A 23671-nucleotide genomic window follows, 5' to 3' on the forward strand; every position below is an offset into this window, starting at 1 on the left:
TACTACGACTCCACTGCTTGCTTCAGGAGAACAACTTCATAGTCGTTAGCTAACCAAAACGAAGCTTGCTCAGCTTCAACAAGAATGTTGGGCTGTTGTATTAGACATGGGGGTTCCTAAGCAGCAGTGGCCTTCAGTGCCACAGTCAAAAAGGGCAGGAGAACCTGAAGGGAAGGAAGTGCTCAGCAGCCTTTCCCTGACCTGTTATAGGCTTGAGACTCACTGTTTTACTCAAAAAAGGACAGATTCCCTGGGGATTTAAAAAGCAGCACACAGAACAGAGATTTGAACTCAATCTTCTTCCTAGGTTAAAAAAAAATGTATGTCTCAGAAATTAAAAGAATATGTTAAGGGCAAGGGGTAGAGGGGCAGAATGTCTTGCTCTCTTCCCCCCCCCTCCTAGCAGACAGCAACATCATTCTCACTACAAATGCGTTACCAAATCAACTGCATTACCTTGACATACTTTTTCCATTATGGTTGACACGCTATGCCTATGCACCATTTTATAATATCTCTGTATAACTAACATTCTGCAAGCTTAGTGACAAGTGACAAAAGGAACCCTTGTTTTTTGCATCATCCCACTTTTCCTCCAGCCATCATAAAAACTTTTAAGCATTTTGTCCTTGAAGTATCTTTGAAAGCTTAAATGTCGTGATAATTTCATGTGATAGCATCAAGCTGCACCGTGACTTAACTACTGCTTTGCTGTCATCTCCCACTGGTGATGAGGCAAGGATGGCCCATTAGCAATTACAAGGTGCTCTCTGGGAGGAGTTAGAGGAGACCCAGCACTGCCTGGGTCCTCATTCACTTACCAGACCCTGCAGAAGGCCACAGCGGTCCCAATTAGAAGGCATCACATGATGAATGAAAGGAGGGGAAAAACCCTTTTCCTGATGTAATGTGTGTAGAAAATAGAATATGTGGCTCTCACTGTCCTGTCATCATACAGCTCTCAGCTTTCTTTCTAGGGCTAGCAATGCTTTAAAACACTGTCTAAAAGTTTATTCATGTTAACCATCTCCTCCTTTGGTAGCCTGTCCTTTCAGGTCTGCTTGTCTTAAGAGTAAGACACCAGATGTTTATATACATTCATGGGTTTGTAAAATAAGCATAACTGCAAAATCCTTCTAGGAGCTCTGACATCCTGCTGAGTTCTCCTCAGCCACAGTGAATAAATGCCTGCCCCATCCTTCCAGTGACTTTGGCCTTGGGAACTGGTAGGTCTCAGCTGTATTGGAGTTAGGTACAACAGAGTTACACCCCAATGAATCACATAAACCCTGGAATGTCTCACTAGACCAGGGGTCTTCAAACTACAGCCCACGGGCCGGATACGGCCCCCCCAGGGTCCTCAATCCGGCCCCCGGTATTTACAGACCCCCCCGCCCCGCCGGGGGTTGGGGGGGGAAACCGAGCAGCCGCAGATGGCCTCCTGCCACTTCATCCGCGCGCCGTCCCCTGTTCAAAAAGTTTGAGGACCCGTGAGCTAGACAGTGCCAGGATAGGTGGGATTCCTCTAGCTCAGGGGTCCTCAAACTTTTTAAACAGGGGGCCGGCCCCCCCAACCCCCGGCGGGGCAGGGGGTTCTGTAAATACCGGGGGCCGGACTGAGGGCCCTGGGGGGCCGTATCCGGCCCGTGGGCCGTAGTTTGAGGACCCCTGGCCTAGAGGATACAGTTCTCCGCACGTCACACCCGGATGAGATGCTACAGCCCTAACAGGGTGTGTTATTTGAACTCTGGAGCACCGGGCGCTCGGGGGGCGGAAAGCTCCCCGCGCCCGAGGCCGGCGGCCCGGGCCTGGCGGGCCCCAGCGGCGCTGCAGGAGGGCGCGGCGGCCGGCGCGCATGCGCCGCTGCAGGGGCGGTGCGGCCCGGCCCGGCCCGGCGGCCATGGCGGCGCTGCTGGAGCACGAGAACCAGGTCTTCCTGGACCTCTTCCACCAGGACGGGCTGGTGGTCTGTGCCCGCGGGCTCGGCGTCGACCGCTTGCTGCTGCGCTTCCTGCGCCTCTACTGCGAGCCCGCCAGCCTGGTGCTGGTGCTCAACACCAGCCCTGCCGAGGAGGTGAGGGCAGCGCCTGCCGGCCGCCCCGCCCCTTCGCCCGCACGGCCGCCGCTCCGCTTGGGCGGGCGCGGCCCGCTCAGGGGCCGGGGCCGGGGGTGCTGCCGGCTCCCCGAGCGGCGGGGCTGTGCTGGGGGGCGTGGGGGCCCTGGCTGTGCTTGGGGGGGCGGGGAGCGGGGCTGTGCTGGGGAGCGGGGGCGGCCCGGCCCGGCCCGGCCTTTGCGCTTGCCGGGGCCGGCCCCGCCGGGCCGGGCGCCTCCGTGGCAAGTGCCGGTCCGAGCTCCCGCGGCGCGATGGCGGCCTGAAAGTAATAACGAGTGAAGTAAGCTCCTGTGCGTAACTTGTAAACGTCAGAAACCTGGCAGTAGCCAGGTAGTGGAAAGGAGTGGAACTTGTCACCGAATTTGTCCCTGTTTGCACAAAAAGGTGCCGTTCTGTTTTCCCTGGAAGCAGGGAGACTCCCGGCCGTCGGGAGGTGATGTGCTGGGGGTCTCTGTGGTGAGCGCGGGGAATGAATATCACGGCTGTAGTTTGTAAGATTAAGGTTGACGTGTATGAGCTACCTGTTGTAGCTGTCTCTGGTAGCAGGTGAGTGGAATCCCATGATGTCGTCCCAGCTCTCTGCTCTTAAGTCAGTATTAAATTTGCCTGTTCTCTGAAAAAAGAGTTATTAAAACATTAGAAAATGTAAAGTCTTTTGAGTACCAGTTACTCATATTTGCTTAAGTATTGTCTAGCTGCTACTGAAAATACACAGATCTGTGAATCACCTGGATGAGTTGGAAACTGAGCAAAGTATACCAAAGAAGAAAAAAAATCGTGGTAGTTCTCCTTTCTTGGGTAGTACATTATACTGTCATGCTTTTAAATTTGTTTTGGACGGCTCGTTGAAACTAACAGAGTATGTCTAATTAAGGGGGTTTTGCATCCATTTTATCAGTTCCCCCAGTAATGTCTTGTGGTTTTATTCTTTTTGGTTTTAGGAGTATTTTATTGATCAGCTGAGGTCAGATGGAGTTGTTCATCTTCCTCGGCGTGTTACCAATGAAATTACAAATAATACTCGATATGAATTTTACACACAAGGAGGAGTCATCTTTGCAACAAGTCGAATCCTTGTGGTAGATTTCCTTACTGACAGAATTCCTGCAAACCTCATTACTGGTAAGAGTTTAATGAAATAAAGGTAAGACTGTTCTGTTTGAAAATACATAAAGCTTAATTCTATGTGAAGAGTTCTACTAACTGGTGTTGTCAATTATTCCTTTTTTTTTTTTCCACACAAAGACTGAGGTAAGAGGAGCAAATATGTAGTTTTCTTTGCTCCAGACTTGTTTGCCTTATTTAATCATACAATTTGAAAACATCCACGTTACGTTTAGATACTGGATCATGCATTTGTGTGGCTTTCTGATATCAGTTAGTGGCTGGAAAAGAAATCAGCAGTTAAATCATGACATTGACATCAGAAACATAAAATTCGGACTGGCTTTCTAAGAACAGTTGATTGCACTTGGTGAAATAGTGTCAGATGGTCTATAGGACATTGGCCTATGGTTAAATGGCCTATGATTAAAACTGATTTTAGATGTCGTGTTTTGTCAGCCATGCACGCTACCTATTTTTTGTGTTAACAAATTACTCCTGAAGACTTTTCCCTTCAAAAAGTAGTGATACTTTACTAATCTTTGTCTTGACATGCCTTGGACACTATCTAAATAGCAGTATTATGAAGTAATACTGTTATTATCACTGCAAAGATTTTGGGAATAGCTTGTGGCCTTTTTGGTTTTATGTAGAAGTTATACATTAAAGATGTTAAGGTTAGCTTTTTCCTCTCGTGTTCTGTTCCCCTTCTGTCCCAACCACCATTGTTTTTATGTTCTTTTCTAAGCTGGAAACCTTGTTGCAGCCTGGAGAGCTAGTAAAATAGATCTCTAAGAGCCAGGGATATAAGAATATTTTACTGTTATCTAAATGTCAACATCTTAATGGCTAAACCTAACTGAATATTGAACGCTTAAAAGAATGTTTGTGCTTCAAAAGATGTATCCCCTTCCTTTTTATCAATGTATGACAAGCTGTAATCTGTAAAACATTTTGAACTGTTTTCTGCTAGACCCAAAGGATGCTAGATTTGTCAATTCTTATAACTTCTAGGTTTAAAAAAGGGAACACATTTTCTGGGCAGCTATTTTAATTTCTGTTCTTACCCTCGACGACTCCTCCTTCTGCTTTCTGCCCTACCAAAGAAGGAGGGGGCAGAGAAAGAAAACACACCTTTGGACTTTGTCAGGATGAAAAGAAGAAAGACGCTAAAGATTTTTAAAAAGTCCCGTCCTATAGTGATCCAGAGCTGTTCCAGGTTTTGCTTTGCCACTAGAGGTCAGCGTGACAGCAACTTTGATAGACTTGTGGCTTCATTTTAAAAGTCGGGTAACACCTGGTCATGCTGGAAACATCTGTGTGTGAAATTGCAGGACAAAATCCACAAAAAAATTGTAATAGTGTTTCTTGAGGAGTTAACATGGCAAAACTGTTTCTAGGCGTTATAAATGCTGTGTATAGAATCAGTGTACAACCACTTGTGAATTAGTATCTGATGAACTCATAACTTCAGCGAAATGAAGATAAGAAATTATCACTGCAGTAAAGAATTATTATTCCTGGTGGTTTTGGCCAAATAGAAATTATGTACTTAATAGCACAGTAAAACTGATGCAACTTGGTTTAGTAAACAGTGTTTCTACCAAGGCTTACACAGCAGTATGGATGCACTTCATAAGCTGAGATATGTTGGCTGAAAGTAGGGAAGTATTATGATAAACACCTAGTCTTGCTGATCTCTTCACAAATTCTGTATCTCCTGTAATGTCCTTTGAGTCACATCTTGACAAACTGGAAGATGCTCAGAAATTAGTGTGATCATTATTATGTCTTTAAAAATTTGCTTCATAGGAGAGATGTAAAAGTATCTAGGTAGAAACATACCTTTCAGTGGATTATTCCATAACTTGATCATGAATGGCTAGCAGTTATTTGGAAGTCTTTTTCTTATAGACAAAGCAAAGGCATATTAAAATCAATGCTTGGGTGCCAAGTTGAAGGTATTTGTAGAAATTAAATGCACTGTATGTTTGTCAGCTTATGTAGATACAAGGTAAAACTTGTGATGTTTGATGTCCTTTGCTTGCATTTCAGAAAGGCATTTATTATTCCACTGGAAGTTGCAAACAGTTAAAAGTACCCCATAGGGCTCGACTCACTAGGGGGAGACTGAAGAAATGTAATGCGCTATTTAACACAAGCATCAGGAAGCCTTTGTTTTAACAGGTCTTGGCTGAGCGTAGTGTAAATCCCAGAAGTATGCACCTCAAATGCTTGAATGTAGTTAAACCACTGTTTCACTTCTCTGTACCAAAATGTGCATGATAAATCTTTTTTCCCTAATATACCCATAGCCATGAAGAAAATTGGAGGTGTATTCATACAGTTGGTGCTGGTTTCTATCTTCAAGTGTGAAAATGTGTGTCACAAGAAGGGGGAAGCAAAATGTTTTCAAAAGTTCTTTGATTATGTAAATACATGAACTGTTACGAATGAAACTTACTTGACAACTCTGTAATTCTAGAACTTCTCTAACAAAATAATACAAATGTCACAATCTTGAATGTATCAGACTTGCTTTGTTGTAATAGCATGTTATGTCTTATATTCACTTTTACTCCTTTTAAAAGGCTCAAGTTCAGATTTTGCCTTAGGACTAAAGAATTTTCTAAGTTATATCCTGCCACTCAAGGTTTGTTTTAGTTTGGTGAGTTTTGGGGTTTTTTTGCTAAAGATGCATCATGAACCCAGTTCTGTTGTTTGGGGATTCCGTGGCACTGAAACTGAGGAATGGCTTGATTCGAACCCTGGAAAGTTTGTTCTACTGTCACTTTAGAATATCTAAATCCCTGTTGTACTCTAATTAAGAAAAAAATGTTAAAAGACAGTTTTGAGGAAAAAGCTATACAAAATTGGGCCTCTTTACTTTTTTGTAACTTGAAAACCTTTTATTCTGCCAGGCATTTTGGTATACAAAGCGCACAGAATCATTGAATCCTGTCAGGAGGCATTTATCTTACGACTTTATCGCCAGAAGAACAAGCAAGGTTTCATTAAAGCTTTTACAGATAATGCGGTTGCATTTAACACTGGCTTTTGCCATGTGGAAAGAGTGATGAGAAATCTTTTTGTCAGGAAACTTTATCTGTGGCCAAGGTAAGGCACCTCTTTATTTCATTGGAGAGTTAAACTTACAAAAAAAAAAATTAAGGGTGTTACAATGGGCTCCTAAGACAATGAGGTGTATGCAGTCACGCTGCTAATCTGTGTTTCTTCTTGTATTTCCAAACAAATTTAATTCCTTTTTTGACAGAAGAAGTGGTCTTAAAGACCCTTAACTTCTGTATTTTTTAAAATAGACCCAAAATAAATCTATAAGGGCTGAACCTTATGGTATAGGTGTCCTTTTAGCCAACAGAAATCACAGCAGAAAGTAACATTCTTAAAAGCTTAAGAAAAACTTCACTTATTAAACAGATTATTTAAGATGTGAAGTAACAGAAGTACATGCTCTCAGTTCTGCCATTCATGGAGGTATTTGTTTCCAGCTGTGATGAAACTCCATGGGTTTCTTTCTACATGTCGTATTTTTTTAATCATCTTTTCCATGTATGTTGTGTATGAAGAATATTTCTTGATGATTGATAGAAACCAGATTGCCAAGTTTGTGACACGCATGAAGTCTTTTAGGAGCAGAGCCACAAACAGAATTGGGCGCTTTAGCTGATCACCCATTCAATGCTCTTGCATTGGGCCAAGGAGGTCTGCTCGTTTGTTACTCTAGTCCAGAATGTGTTTCGCTTTCTCTTAATGTACTGTTACTCTGCATTGTAAACTCTTTAACAGTCTTCCTTTCAGTATCACAAAGTAGAAATGGACGTAACTAGGATACAAGAGGTTGAGTAGCTCTCTTAAATTTTCTTCCTTGGCGTCTGAACCATGCAGAGACCTGGAGATGCAGCATGCAGTAAGGGAAACACCTGTTGAGTTTGGGGGTCAGCAGACACGGCATTTTCTGAGTCTGCTCAGTTAGTAAAAGTCAGGTAGCATCTATACCTGTACAGCTGGATTGGCTGTAAGGGCAGTGTGTTAACGAGGACTTGCTGCTTATGATCAGAAGCTAGGAACATCACAGAATCTGCTAGTGGAACCATGTGATTCCAAAGGATTTATGAATCCATTCCAGTTTCTCCCTGACTAGATTTTTTTTTTTGTTTTGGTTTTACTTTAATATTTGTTATGTGTAATAATGATGTAGGATGTAGTGCAGTAACTTTCTAGATGGTTTTCTGAGGCTGTTCCTAAGACTGCAGTCTTCACATCAGTAGAAACTGATTTTGCAATTAACTTCTTTATGTTTAAAGTAATTGTAGTTTATACGAACTTCTGAATAGTTGTAGGTCAAGCAGACAATACATGTAAATCTTAATAAGCTGTTTTCCTCTTAGATTTCATATAGCAGTGAACTCATTTTTAGAGAAGCATAAACCTGAAGTGGTGGAAATACATGTGTCAATGACGCCTGCTATGCTTGCTATTCAGACTTCAATCCTGGACATTTTGAATGCATGTCTGAGAGAACTGAAACGTTACAATCCAGCTCTTGAAGTAGAAGATCTATCTTTAGAAAATGCTATTGGTAAACCTTTTGACAAGGTAACCATTTAGATTGTTCTGCTGTATCTAACTAAAGGGATATAGATCTTCAAACTGTCTACTATGCAAACAAAAATACTATTTGTAAAATAAATAACCAGCAGCAATCGAGTATTATCCCATGACTTGTTTATTACTGGTACAAGGAGAGAAACTCTGTTAATCAGTGATGGTGATGATACGGTTGCCAGTAGGGGTTTTGGTGTATTGGTATTACTGTTCTTTCTTTGTTTCCAAAGTCCCTACAGTAAGAACATCCTGATTCACGGTTGGTGTATTATGATGATAAAGATGTGTGCAATTTTAGCTCAAAATACTTTAGAGATAACTACGCAGTTATTCACACCTACCCCCTTTTTTTCCTCTTGAATTTCCTGCTTGTATTTTTTGTTGTCTCTATTGGGAGGAGCACTGTATATAATACATAATATACAACAGATGTATGCATGTGCATATTTTAATCACTGTATATCTCATTAATTGTGTGTTATTTTTGACAGTTCTGCCATGTTTGGCATACATGCTCTCTGTAGAGTAAAATCCTAAACACTGTATTGAAATATTGTTGTTACCTGTGATTGGATCTTGATGTAGGGCCTTCTGTACTTTAAATATTTGGAGGGTTTTTTCCTTATGCTCTATAGGTTGCATATCTGTGTGGTACTCATCTTATTTTGAGAATTAAATGACATCATAATGTTTTTTACTTTAAGTAAAGGATACTAGACTAAAGGCGCAGGCTAGTACCAGTAAAATAAGGGGGGGGTTACTTTACAAGTATTTTATAATTATATGGAAAGTATGAACAGAAGGCATTAAATTATATACATCTGCTAATTGCTGAAATATTTTACATAAAAGCATCTATATTATGTTAACTTTGCAAAAAATTATTAGTTATCAAAAGAAATACCTCACTATCGCATCCTTAATTGAGTGTTTAATCACTTTGGGAAACAAGTGACAACCCCTGTAAAGAAAAAAAAAAAAGTCCATTCTTATCTCTTATCTCTGTGTTAGTATACAAATACATTGTATACTAAGAGTAATTTGTATTTGAACTCTCCAATTTATATTTCTAGATGATACGTCACTATCTAGATCCTCTGTGGCATCAACTTGGAGCTAAGACAAAATCTTTGGTCCAGGATTTGAAGATACTACGTACTTTGCTACTGTATCTAACTCAGTATGATTGTGTCACTTTCCTTCATCTTCTAGAGTCACTGAAAGCAAGTGAAAAAGCTTTTGGTGAGAATTCAGGTAAACACTGAATAACCATACAAGTTAATGCATGGAACACTGAAATGTTGATGTCTTTAATTAACATTCCCAAACATATGAAGGTATCTAATTAGGTTTTATATAACCAGCCATAAGGACGTAGGTTTTTATTGACAGATAATGCTTTCATCTTCCCACTTATCTGCTGTTACTTAACAGTGTGAGATTTGCATCACATTTCTGTCTTCTATTAAGCATAGCAAGCAGGTAGCACAGGTATTCCAGATAGATTCGGGTTTTTTACCACAACGGGTTGAAACGCATACACTTCACAAATGTCAAACTATACTGCTTTCTTTTCCCCTTTAGGTTGGCTGTTTCTTGACTCCAGTACTTCCATGTTTGTAAATGCTCGAGCTAGAGTTTATCGCATTGCAGATGAGAAACTGAATCAGAAAGGCAAAGCCTCTGAAAAAAGTGATGGAAAGAAGGAAAATGGTACTGATCATTCCTAATTTTAAGTTGGAGAGTGTCACACGATTTCAAACGCTCTACATATTATTACTTGTACTGTGGCTCCCTACATGATCTTACACAGCTCAAGATCTTAATCTGTTAGCTGGGTTGAGACATAATCTTAATTCAGAAAGCTTATCATAACGTAAAACAGTCATGAAGAAGTAAGGGGTTCTTCTAAGTTTGCTCAGCTGGTCATTGGAAGAGCTTTTATGGAGTTGTTGAATTACATTAGTATTTAGCGTGAAGTTTTTTACGTGAACAGGTAGGAGGCTGCCATTGCTTTCATTAAAAAAGTATATTCAGGACTTCCAGAATTAAAGAATGAGTGAATATTTTAACTTTTTGCTTTATTAAAGCACTTAACCCCATTTTAAAATATGAGTGATCTCCAACCCATTAGCATAACGAGTTGCATATGTAGGATGTTGAATATTGTATTTGCCAACAACCATCACGCAACTGACATCTAACCATTAAAGTTCTGAAGGATATTTTGGCTTTAAGAGCTGCTATGTTCAATCTTACTTTGTTTCAGAGCTGAAGAGGGAATTGGTCCTAGAAAGTAATCCCAAATGGGAAGCTTTGAGAGAAGTCCTAAAAGAGATTGAAAATGAGAATAAGAACAGTGAAGACCTTGGTGGTCCAGGTGAGAGAATACTAAATAATGTAAGTTTTCACAGTACAGCTATTTTTTACCTCTACTTGACTTTTGAGAGAAGGAGCCTAACTGTTTACTGTAGTTTTATTAAAGAGCTAGTTTTAAAGTTCATGATTTCTGGACTTAAGACAAGGAGGTTTTGTACATATGTACATAAACTCTGTAAAACCATTCAGTTTTACTTAAAATCCTGTTTAGTTTTTGCTCTAAAAGAGAAATGCCATTGGTTACTAAGCAATACTGTTTAGGAAAAAAACTGTATAATTAAGAAAAAATATTTTAACTTATATTTCAATATTGTAATGATACCTTGGTTTCAAAACCATTGAAACTAATAATGTGGAAATTTATAATAATAAAGGTATAATGTTTGGGTTTAAAGAAAAATGAAAAATAGGACTTTCTGTCTTATGCCCTTTCCATCTTACACATTCTTGTCATACACCTCAAAATTCGCTTCTCCAGCAGATGCACTTAAATGGGGTAGAGACTAGAAGGCAAGTGTGTCTCTAACTGCTCTGCTGCCTTTCCTATTTTGGGGCTTTCACCCCCTTAAATTTCACCAAGTTTTATTTTAGGAAACATTAAGGGTAAAAAAGTGCTCTTTTCTCCCACCCACAGTGTTCTGACTCTGGATAAGAACTGGCTCTCGCGCCTGGTGTTGTAGGAGTTTATCTGAGTCAGCTCGGGGAGAATTGTTATTCAGGGCCCACAAATGTCAATAATACTGTGTGAAACATGTTTTTGTTTTTTTTTTTTTAGAACCTTCCACCCAACTGACAAAGTCTGAAAATTAGAATGGTTTTAATTAAGTTCACTCTTATTCCGGGTTTAAAAAAAAAAAAAATAGTTGTCCAAGTATGTTTCAATACATGCTATGTCTGCCTTGTCTCAGGTGGTCAGAATGAAAACCTTACTACTTCAGATGGTGTAAGAATAAAGAATGCTGAACCTATCCACTAACCTTCTCTATTCTCGTTTGGTACAAAATGGCATGCAATTTACTCCCTGAAAGTCCAAAAAGGAACTGTGACAACCAAATGTAAAGGCATTTGGTGCAGGCATGCTTCTAGGACCATTAAAAACAATTTGCTCAAGAGAAATCTTGTAGCTGGGTAAGAAATACAGCACAACAGATGATAAACGTGATACTGTTTCTTGACTGCAGGGCAAGTGCTTATTTGTGCCAGTGATGACCGAGCTTGTGCACAGCTCAGGGAGTATATTATTGCTGGAGCAGAAGCTTTTTTAACAAGACTGTATAACAAAACCTTTGGAAAGGATGAGAAAGCTGGAGAAGTGTGTATTAAGGACAGAAAAGCTCTCAAGTCCAAAGGAAATGCCAGGCCAGACACGGGACCTCAAGCCAAAAAAGTCAAACTCACGGCTTCTTCAAAACAAAATAAACTCAAGAAACAGCAAGACCGGACTATAATCCAAATGATAGGGAAGACTGAGGAGGAAAAGAGAGAAGACTTAGGGGTGGAAGATAACAAAGAATTAAGCAGTAGCCAAGAAAGCAGTGTTGAAGAGACCATTCCTGAAGATTTCCATGTGAACTTAACCTCAGACTGTTACTACGGTATTTTCAAGAACCCACTCACAATTATTCATCCATTGCAGGGTTGTAGTGATCCCCATGCACTCACTCGAGTACTGCATGAAGTGGAACCCAGATATGTTGTGTTGTATGATGCAGAACTAACCTTTGTTCGGCAGCTGGAAATCTACAAGGCAAGCAGGCCTGGGAAGCCTTTGAGGCAAGTTGACTTGGTCAGAGTAATTTTAGTCTTGAAGGAAGAAAGTGCACTTTCAGCGGGTGAGGCAGAACATGCATCTACTCATTTTCTCCATTACCTTTTAATTCCTGTTTAGCCCTCTTCTTAGTTTTAAACAAAAGCATAACCAAAAGATAATTTTTGCTTCTCAGCAAAGGTATTTAGTCCCTTAACAGCAGAAACATATCTGTAAAATAAAATTTAAAAAAAAAACCAACAAACTACTTCATTCCATCTTCTACAAGACCTCTGCTTAAATGATCTTGGTGGCAATGGATCCATTTTGAGGTGTTGTAGTTTCACTTTAAACCATCTCTATAGGTTTGATTTTTACACAATAAGCTGCATTGAATTTAACTAATTTTCACGTTTCCTGATGTCTGGTCATGCTGAAGACCAGTAATTCAGAAGCTGTAGCAGAAAAATAAGTAAAGGAAAATGCGATAAAGAAATTGAGAAGTATTTGCAGTTTTACTTGGTTCTGGTGTTAGCTGACAGAAAGATTTCCACTATGTGTATATATGTATTTGATACACCTGTAAACTGCAAAACTCACGTTTAGGAATAAATTTTACAGACTAATTAATATAGAAAACTTAGAATTTAATATATTATGGGGTTTTTGCATTATCTTTCTTGTATGGCTGCCTGATATAGCACTTACTGAATACAGTGAACTAGTTATAGCTCTACCTCTCTGAAAATAGCTTACAGCATCTTAAGTCTTAGAATAAACACACTTGGCTTGAAACACAACTTATTGGCATATGAAATTACTCTCTTTTGAATTATAATACTTTATATTTTAATCACCTAATGAAAATTATTTGCACAAATTAAACAGAGCAGATGTAATTTTCCAGTCAACTCTTTGTATTTATGCAGTGTAACTGCAAATGGAAATCAGTTTGGCAGCATTTAGTGGGTCTGTACCCAGTATCCAGGGAAGGACTCTCTAGTGCAGGTATAAATGCCAGAACTCATAAAGTATATTGCGTGAGGATTGTTAATGGGTTGTCCAATTTATTTTTAATTGCCTAATCAGCATGTGTTGTATCTAACTCCAGCATCCTGTTCCTATACTTCATAGCAGAAATATCAGATGCAGTCATGGAAGTAGGAGTTAGGAGATGCATCACATGAAAAAAGTAATAGGAATAATCCCATCAATCTCTCAATGTACCTCAATTAAAAGATATTGGGGGAGAGGGGGGGGAGAAAAAAATTATTGTGCTAAATAGCTATAGGCAATTAACCCCTTAAGGTAATTATTAATTCTTATATGTTCCATATAAATCCCTATTTGCAGAATAAAATTTAATCTGTGTGTTTATGTCTGTGAGATAAATGACAGCTTGTTCTTTGTAGAACCTACAATTTCCTTGTACAAATATGTAATTTTTAATTCTTAGATGGTGTTGCAGATTTTTTGGTTTGTTATATATATTATACTGGGAAGACTTTAAAAACAGTAAGAAAGTCAACTTCTCTATTATACTTGCTTTGTGTCTTTACTGAACGGCTGACTGCACTCTGAGTCCACTCTGGTCAAATCCTCAAATTCCAGTAAGTGTTCTCTGCCCCAAGAAAAGAGGGAATGCTGGATATAAGAATTATTGTTGCTGATTTTGGAGTATCTTTACAAATTTGGAGTATCTTTACAGAAAAAATAGGGTTCTTTCACGTGCCTTTTCTTAAGGCAAATACTACCTTGTCAGGCACTTAGTGCTACTAATCTTAAATGTCACTTGTGGGTGTGTTTAACTTTTAATATTATGTGTGATGTCTTTGTAACCTCTGCCCTCCCCCCAACCTACAGAGTATATTTCCTCATATATGGGGGCTCAACAGAAGAACAGCGCTATCTCACAGCTCTGAGGAAAGAAAAGGAGGCCTTCGAAAAACTTATCCGGTAACAAAATTAGTTCACTACCTTTATTATCGTTTAATGTAATTCCTTTATATGCTTACATTTTAAATAGAGTGAATATCTTACCTGTGTGAAGGCTTTAAATAAACATTTAATTCAGTTGCTTTTCAGATGTTAAGAAAACTTTTCCATTAAGAATCAGCGAAAAGTCAAAACCTTCCTTTTCAAAGCACCTAATATTTTATTTATTAGTTTTAGGATTTTTAAAAGTAATAGATTTCAAACCCTAAACAGCACCACTTCTATTTTTCCCTAACTATTTATGAAATCCATTTTGTAAATGTGTTATCTGCAGGTGACATTTCCTGTAAGATGTTTCTAAGGCTTTTATGACTTAAGTTGTTTTGGGGAACAAAACAATTGGTTTTTTATACTGTGTAAGACAGTGTGTTTACTGGCAATGTCTTTTCACCAGGTTATACTGCTGTTACTGGTCTTTAGTTCCTTTGTTTCATGTGCCCTGAAAAGTTCTAAAGATAAATCAGATGCTAAAAAGTGCTAACAATTGAAAATAAAAACAAGCATCTAGCCCAACGATCTGGAGAACCTAGTAAATTGCATTTCTGATCAGGTTTGCAATTAGTATTAAACAATATATAATTTTACATCTGGATGAAGGGTATTAAAGTATTTTGGTCTATTTTTCTTTTATAATTGCAGTTTTAGTGTGTGTTTCTTTGTGATTCCTTAGAGAGAAGGCCAGCATGGTTATTCCTGAAGAAAGAGAAGGAAGAGATGAAACGAACTTAGACCTAGTAAGAGATGCTAAATCTGCCTCTGTTTCAACTGACACACGCAAAGCAGGTGAGCAGTTCCTGAGGTTAGGCTTGCAGCTCTAAGCTTTGAAAAAAACCATATAACTATTACATTTAAATCCCGTTCAAAGCCTGTGTGTCACAGATGTATTGCACATTGACCGACAGTACAGAAACATCTCCTTTACTCCATCTACCTCTCACTGTGCAGTGACAATGAATTGTTTTCTTTGAAAATACAGATTAAGTATTTTACCATTAAGACAGATACCATTTGGATTGTTTCTAGGCAGCTTCTTGGTAATATGAGACAGTCTAGTATTGTTTGTAAGGAGGCAGAGAGAAATTAAAACATTAAAACTGAAGTCTGCAAATAGTCAAAGGCAGTGTTGTCCTCGAGCTAGTAAATGTTGGGGACTTCTTTTGATCTTGGCAAAACTGATTGCCTGGGCAAACAACTGCACATTCTGGACTTCTTGTCTACTTTCCAATAAAGCATCTTTTTTCTTTTAATGCAGTTCTAACCTTCTGATTTTTGTTCCTTTCTTCTGACACATACGCTTTGTCTTCATCTTTACAGCTTTGCCCCTGTTTTTCTTTGCTGTCATTTTTGCAATCCAGTTCTCTTTTACCGTATGTTCTCTAATCTTTGCTATTACATCTTTTGTGGCCTTGATGCTGCAGTCGCTTCATGTGTCCTTCTACAGATCTATAGAGGCTAAAGTGTAACTCCTACAATAAAATGCTGTATTTCTGTGGGGAACAGCTGGAAATAAAAAGGATCAGCTTCATTATCTGGTTTTGCAGGCAACTTCTTAAAAGATTTTCCTGATGCGTTCAATAATTTTCATCTACACAAAGCTTATAGCAGGTAGCCTGGTAGTTCTATTAAACTACAGACCATACTCCATGAACTACAGTATATAATTTGGCAACTGATTTTTCTTTGTAACAGTGAAAAATTAAATAAAGTCTGGATTTATTATACTGCTGAATTTGAGGTATAATTTGAGATGTGAAGTCCATCCATTACAGAAGCATTGGCAGCACACAGGAAAACTATGCAACCAGAGTCAGAGGTCATAAGTATTAGGTTAACTGTATTTATTTTGCTCTTTAGGTGGACAGGAACAGAGGAGTGTTCAGCAAACTGTAATAGTGGATATGCGAGAATTTCGTAGCGAGCTTCCGTCACTGATTCATCGTCGTGGTATTGACATTGAACCTGTTACTTTGGAGGTTGGAGATTATATTTTAACTCCTGATACCTGTGTAGAGCGGAAAAGTATCAGTGATCTGATTGGTTCCTTAAATAATGGAAGGCTGTACGCACAATGCGTTTCTATGTCCCGTTGCTATAAGCGACCAATTCTCCTGATTGAATTTGATCCGAACAAACCTTTCTCCTTGATTCCACGAGGCTCTCTACATCAGGAAATTTCCAGTAATGATATTACTTCTAAACTAACCCTTCTTACGCTCCATTTTCCAAAGTTACGTATCCTGTGGTGTCCCTCTCCCCATGCTACGGCTGAGCTGTTTGAAGAGTTAAAACAAAACCATCCCCAACCAGATGCAGAAACGGCAATGGCTGTCACGGCAGATTCTGAAACTCTTCCCGAGTCAGACAAATATAACCCCGGTCCTCAGGACTTTCTATTAAAAATGCCAGGTATTAATGCAAAAAACTGCCGTGCTTTAATGAACCATGTTAAAAGCATCGCAGAGCTAGTGACACTGTCAAAGGATGAACTCTCCAGAATTTTGGGTAATGTGGCCAATGCCACACAACTCTTTGACTTTATCCACCTGACCTACAGAGAGGCAGTATCTAAAGGAAAAAGCAAAAGATGACTAATGAGATTTTGACATAGGGCATAGAGAAGCTTTTCTTGCACAGTACTTTGGCGAAGTACATGAAATATTTTTAATAAATGCCCACTAAGATAACCAGCTGGTTTTTTCCTAATCCTGTTCCATCAGTTTTAACATTTGAATTAATTATTACTGAAGGCAAGTTTCATGAGGAATCAAAAATGTTTTTAATGGAGAAATGCAAATTATTTTTATTCTTTACTGAATCAAGTTCATAAGAATTAAGTGCTAAGACTAACTGGTAAAGGTGTTTTCTTTTGGAAATTATGATGTCTTGTTAAAAAGCTAGAAATGTACTGTGTCACCTGCTTCATGATGTATATCACTTTGCTGTTTTTAAACGTCTTGCTCTCTAGACACTGCCAATTTTCAATTGACAGTGATGGAGCTATCTGAATCGCATTGCGGTCTTTTGTCAGAAGTTTGTTTAGGAGACTTGGACTCAGTCATGAATTTAGATCATCACCATAAGCCTTGACACAGTAAACTACAATTGTATGGTATGGTCTACATGATATTTGCTTACTTTAAGTTATACTTTGTTTTTTGACATTCCGGTATCAGTACAGCTCTGTCTTGCTAGATTTTGCAAAGTGCATTCCTCTGATCTAGACCAGATAGAGATTCTGTGGTGGCACAATACAACATAAATCTCAGTGTGCCTTACTTGTACTTTTAAGAGGCTTTTATTTTTCTAATCAGTTTTGATAGCTCTTTCCCCTCACACACTTCAAAGTAGAAAATCTAGCTATATACCAGAGCATATTCCCTCTCATACAGTGCAACAGTTTTCAAAGCAAGGTTTTCCAAAAGCGTTGACAGTGTTTCCGATACAGTCTTCTGTGTCCTATTGCACTTGCATTTTAATGTCTTAAATAGCGCATCTGTCAGTAAATTCAGTAAAGCTATTGTCACCTGGGAGATAAAATTATTAGCATTCTGTGAGCATAAAACAGGGAAAAGTCATTCTTCTTTTGATTGTTTGTGTATGTGTATATTGTTAAAAATGTGTATTCTGCACTGAACTTTGATGTGACAACTATGTAACAAAAGTGCCATTGCCAAAAGGGATGGTCCTGTGTCATTACGTACTGATATGTTTACATTAGCTATTTAAAAAGTCTTTTATCTGTAATGACTTGCACATATGTATTGATACAGTTCTAGTGCTAACAACAGATCAATATAATCTCCATTGTTAAAGGAGAAAATGCGGATTTTTCTGTATTCAGGTTCAGTAAAAACCGTACTGTGCACTTTCAGATTTAATATTTACTGTGTGTTTTAAGTGTGAATTATGAATTTGTTAACTTATAGTCTGCAACTGAGCTGTGACAGATTTCCAAAGTGGACATTTTTCTGCAGATGCAAATTTCAGTATTAAATACATCCATAATTTGTTAATTGTATTTTTTCTCATTTGGCTGTATTGGTATCAGAACATTTTTATTTTTAGTGTGTGGTTTATAATCCAGATCTTAGGGTTCCTGTTGCCCTATATTCTAATTTATTTCATTTAATATAAAAAGTCTTTCTATGAGATTTTTGCTTATTCAAAGCAGTAAGGTCAGAAATGGTCAGGGTTGAGAATGCCTATGAAGTGGTGGTAAGAGAACAGAAAATCAGAGTAAGAACATAACTGTCCTGAATGCATGGCCTGTAGAGCCTGATTCAAAAAATTGCTGAACAACTTTTGAAGACTTACTGTTTGCGCATTTGCATCATTAAGATGTTACATGAACTCTGGATTTGGGTTTTTTTTCAGATATACTGCATCTCAGCTTTGTCAGTGGTATTTTGGGGTTTTTTTTGCTTAATTTGTATAAGGTGAAAATGAAGGGTATATTATGAGGTTATTAAGTTGTAGCTTTGTGTTGTGTGCTAGATCAAGGTCACAGAAAGCAATTAAATTAAATCTGCTAACTATTTAGATTGTCTTTTGTTTATATGTGTGGAATTTCTGCAAGACACTTATTTTTGCTTCAGGTTTTTTGCAGTGCAAGGTTTAGCTTTTTCTTTGAAACAACCACAAGTAATATTGTTGTACCTTATTATTGCTTATTTGTGATCTGGCATTTTACTGTTACAAGTTAGTGGTGTGTCTTTCCCAGACAGTAGGTACAAATTGTGAACAAAAGTGGGAGAGGTCTTGTTTCCTGAAACCACTTAACTGTGAAATAACCAAGCTAAAGAGTTACGTGGATGCTACAAAATGTTTGGGTGAATGATGAAAATCGTTACTATGCATTCCCTGGCCTTGTGGTATTCATCAACAGTACTGAAATTCTGTGTATCTTGTTATTGCTTGATATTTTAAGTTTGTGCTTTATTACAAACGAAAAAACAAGATCATGCCTGCAGAGTGTCTCAGATTCTTTCAAACATGCAAACCAAGACTACATGTTTCAAGGTCACTGAATGTGTGAAACCAGTGGGGTTTTATATGCTATTGGGAAGTCAGTGAGTTGTTTCTGCAGTTTCTCCTAGGCTTTTATTGCATAAAGTTTCTTCTAGAATAACAATAAAACCAAAATCTCTTAGGAGCAAATACAGCTTATGTTATCAAATAAATTTTGCACAGGATAGATTGTTGTAGTTATCTGGATACTATTACTGCTAGCAGTGATGTCTAGCTGCAGTTGCAAAGGAGTCATTTTGCTTGCCGTGTTGTCTATGTGCAGTCCCTAACCAAAACAAGCTTTACCTTCAAAATTACTTTTTCTGCATGAACACACAAAACGGGGCTTTTCTAGTGCCAGCTATATAGATCATTTCCAGATTTGTGCTTGCAAAATTTAGATGTAAACCAGTTGACCAGAAATCCACGCTGCTTATAAAATATGCTGCTATACTGTTAAAAAAAAAAAAAAAAAAAAGCTCTTAAAAAGTACAAGTTTACATGTGAAGGTTGTTGTATTGTGAGGCCTTCTCATTTGCAGAGTGACAGTATAACCACAAATAACTTCATTTTTAAAAATAAAAAACATTTGTGTCTAAAGCTTTCTTTAGTCATCCAGAATTCCAATTATGTGACTGTATAGCAAACATTTGCCAAAACCTAGTTATTAAATAAATACATTATTTATGGTGCCAAACAGCATAAAGAAATGTAACTGAGGGTTGTTAAAGAAACTTGTCATGTGTGGGCTTACAAATTGACAATTTTTATTCCAGGCTTCGTAAGCTGGGTGCTAGCAAGGTTTAGAGTCCTTTTATAAGGACTATTTTGGGATAAAGTTCTCCTTAGCTCTTAGTCAAAGATAGCCTAAATTAGATTAATATTCAGTTGATCTGTTTTCCACAAAATGCGGTTTTAAGAAATGCAAGTAGGGTCATAAACCAAACAGTTCAGAAACTATTGCTCCAGAATTTGTAACTTTTTTCATGTGTTCACTCTTTCTTGACATAATAGCAAGAATTTTAGATATGTGAAGAATCAACTCCATCTAAGCATTAAACACTTTTATGTTTTTCATAGGAAGGCCTTAATACCTACTTAATGTGAGCTATCTTCTTGCATTGAAAATACACTCTGGCAATAGATGTGCTAATATTTCTTAATTGGCAGTAGCGTACACTTTTTTTTCCCCGAAGTTTTCAGGGTTTTTTTAATAGTCATCCTTTCCAAAACTTCCTCTCAAATAATATTCCTAATATCCTGTTCCACCTGGCAACCTAGTAAAAAAATAAGACATAACTAATACATGTATTTGACAGTAGTATTTTTTGCTTGTATTCTTTTTTTTTTAATTTCCAGTTGATTCTAAATTCAGCTTTAAACCATGAGAAGTAACATCCCTTGTCTATAAGATGAGGGGGAAGAGTTAAAACCAAGACTCTTTCTTATGTTTATCACTTTAAAATTACTTCACTGTGATAACAGCAAGTTTGGTGAGGCCAGCACTGTGTAATTGTTGGGTACCTCTCTTGTAAGCTGGCGTTGCTTTTGACTGTCTATTTCTAAATCAATATTCAAGTTCTAACGTGTATGAATTTGAAGGGCTGCATGATTCATGTGCTGAAGAATAATAGCAAAGACTCGTAAGTATTTGATAATAGAAAGAGTGCCTTTTAACCTTCTTGCCCCCCCCGCTAGCCACTAAAGATCGGGTCAGACAGTCACTCTGAAATCTGACCCAGAATGCAGTTGAGAGGTAATTCAGAGCTACTGTCCTCTCTTTGGCTTCAATTGATGAAACACTAATGTTTGAAATTGTTCATTTCTTAGCTGTAGCTTCTCTTAACGCTGTTTAAGGGAACCAGTGTCATAATGACTGAACAAAAACACTTAGCTGCATCAAGTTACGTGGAAAGAAGCTAACATTTATATATATATATATTTAAAGGCTCAGAAAACCTGGTATTTTAAATAAGAGGGAACTAAGAGGATCCTGTAGGAAACAAACACTTTAGCAGTGTTATCTTCCCTTGTATTTTATTCTTGGAATCATCTAGTAGGTTTGGGGGTGGGCAGAATTACTCCATTGTAAAAGGCCATAGACAGAGAGAATGTACATGACTGACTACATGTTTGGATAAGGTTGTACAAGGAAATATTTACATGTTTTAAAGCTTCAATGCCATTTTTTTGTTTTGAGTACAAAATGTTAAGGGTCCATCTCCCAGACTTTTGAATCCAAATAGGCTGGCCATTTTTATACTTGAGGTTTTTTTCTGTATTTTACAGGCTTCCCCGCAATAAATTAAAAGGATGCAATATTCTCAGCCATGCAGTCTTGAAAACAGGGAAGAAATAAATGTTCAGTAGCTTGGCTAGCCAATACTTAGCTAAGCAATGAATTCTTTAGTCTTACTGAACTTAGTAAGGGTAACCAGGGCTACTACACCGCTCCGGTGATTTGTTGTGTGAACAGAAGATGTTGCTATAATAATGGGCCTGCTTATGTACTAATTTTAGTGTGATTTTTTTTTTTTTTTTTTTAGAGCATAGCAAAATTATCCTTATCCACAACTGCTATAAAGTGGTCCTCCTAGGAATATTAAATTGCAGTTAAATGGGTACCATTTTATTATCTTGCATTTTACCATAGTTCTATTGGCAAGAGCTTCCAGAGGTCTTACAAAACATTTCGTTTGTAGGGTCCTCTGTCACTCAGCCTTACTCCTTTTTTCATTCAACTTTTAACACCTGCTGTCAAAGAGCAATAGACGGTAGTTACTAAACAACTGACATTGTTTCCAAACTGGAATTGTTATTCATCAATGCAATCTTGTTCTTGACTTCCTCAGCTCTCAGAATGGCACTTAGACCACTCTCATTCTCAGTCCTTTTGTTTATGAAAAGACAGTGGTCAGATGGCCAATAAAAATTTTGTAACTTTTTTTAGTGGCTACTTCGCTCACATAAGTTTGTTCAGCTGTACACAAGAAATAGTCTTTTTATGGAGACTCAAAGCAAAACCACACGTAAGGTCCAAAGATGACTAAACCCAGTTTCAGAAACTACTAAGCTAGCAACCACAGCTGGGTTTAAAGGATTTTATGCAAGGACCTTACAGGAGCATTTTCAAGAATGCCAGGGAGTAAATTTATAATTTTTGAGTGTAGAATTTTCAAAATCACTACTAAATCTATCCCGTATGTATTATATATTTATAAAAGTTTTATTTTTAAGTCACCATTCCCTACTGCTCCAGCTTCTTTTCAATAACTATTGTTCAAATTAATTCAAATTCCATCAGCCTTAACTCTGAAAGCTTGCAAGTATATAGTGTAATATTTCATAATAGGATTAGCAAGAAGAGAAACAAATTGCCATCTGTAGATTCAGTGAAATATCTCTGGTTTACCTTTCTTTGGTGACTGTTGCCTGTTGTCCACAGAAACACACTAACATTCAAAACTATGTCTCGGGTGACTCAAAGCCCAAGAGATGGCCCAGTGACATTGACACATAATGCCTAAACTTGATATGGCTGCATTTCAGCCCCCCCTTAAAAATAGGCGGCATAGTTCTGAGTTATTTGCACAGAGCTACTCAGTCCCCATTAGCGTATGCAGTGGGACACACACATTGTCATCTGTCTTCTGAACACACTCTTGAGTGAACGGAATGTCACAGAGCCCAGGGGCACCAGGACTGTGCAGCTGCACCGGAGGTCTGTGTGTCCTGTACCCACAGAAGCATTTAAGACTGGCTTAATCCTACAGTTTGTAACTTCTCTCTCATGATGCTGGTTGATTATTCTCAGATTCTCCATTCAACTTTTACCTTTCTTCTATTTTTCCTCTGGAATTTTCTAATTTCTTATGCTATCTTTTTTGCTTCTCTTATCCTAAGGATGTCTGTCTGTATTCTTGTCCATTTATTTGCCTTCAAGAATGCTGCTTAAGTGTTGCTACAATTTGCGATGTCTGTTGAGCACAACAGAGTTCTTTGCAAGACGGGCTGCACTGGAGCCTTCCCCAGTACTTAATATCCAGGGGCTTATGTGAAAAAATGTATTGAACCTCATTTTCATCTTGGTCTCAGACTTGAGGCACAATCACACTTGGAAAACTGACATGTAGATAAAACAGAAAGCACCAGGTTGGCAGTTCTTGCAACATGTAATTCTTGGTTTTGTCTTGGATATTTTTCTTTTAAACAGATTAGAACGAGGCCAAATATAGATACAATAACATTATAATCAGTTGATTTTATAAATTATTCTCAGTCCTGGAAAACTATCAAAGCATTTTTTATGTGTAACAATTCTTGGAATCTTATGCATAGAGAGCAGAAGTTGCAAACTGTCTTGTGGCCTTTGTAATTCATGGCCCTTGTAACACGCTGCAGAAATATAAATGACAAGTTTTCAGAGCCTGCAAAAACTCGTATCTGTGCATAATCATTTATATTAGGACTTGAGAGATCTACAGCAAAAATATTAATGCCATGTCTCTGACTTCCGTCTGAATTTTCTTCAATCAAATCCCCCTACCTAGCTCTTCCCATTGTCAAGATATGCTTTGTTCCTGCTTCACCTTTAAAATCTGTGAATGGTAAGTGTCGGAAAGAACTATGGTCTTTAAAAATAAGTATATATTTGTTTTAATCTATTACATTACTGTAACTGATAAAGTTTGTGATCTGCT

At 38.2% G+C, this 23671-nt stretch overlaps 1 protein-coding gene and 1 long non-coding RNA gene across 3 annotated transcripts in view; one reads left to right on the forward strand and one right to left on the reverse strand.

Moving 5' to 3' along the window:
- The first annotated feature begins 1837 nt into the window (after nt 1-1837).
- On the forward strand, nt 1838-18933 carry ERCC4 (ERCC excision repair 4, endonuclease catalytic subunit). 2 transcript variants are annotated; one of them, XM_056338384.1, is made up of 11 exons: nt 1838-2074; nt 3055-3235; nt 6139-6334; nt 7627-7834; nt 8917-9097; nt 9428-9556; nt 10113-10223; nt 11404-11995; nt 13833-13925; nt 14635-14747; nt 15819-18933. In XM_056338384.1, exons 1-11 carry the CDS (start codon nt 1856-1858, stop codon nt 16550-16552), a joined length of 2757 nt encoding a protein of 918 aa, XP_056194359.1. In that variant the 5' UTR covers nt 1838-1855; the 3' UTR covers nt 16553-18933. The 2 variants fall into 2 exon arrangements, with proteins under 2 accessions (XP_056194359.1, XP_056194360.1); XM_056338385.1 differs by lacking the exon at nt 15819-18933 and having other exon boundaries at nt 14604-14739.
- The window catches only part of LOC130149098 (uncharacterized), a 31015-nt gene continuing 15290 nt past the window's right edge, over nt 7947-23671 (reverse strand). Inside the window, exon 2 of the long non-coding RNA XR_008821793.1 lies at nt 7947-8804. This is a non-coding gene — a long non-coding RNA (uncharacterized LOC130149098). The remainder of the gene's footprint in view (nt 8805-23671) is intronic.

Source organism: Falco biarmicus, chromosome 4 (genome assembly GCF_023638135.1).
Source record: "Falco biarmicus isolate bFalBia1 chromosome 4, bFalBia1.pri, whole genome shotgun sequence".
NCBI lineage: Eukaryota > Metazoa > Chordata > Aves > Falconiformes > Falconidae > Falco > Falco biarmicus.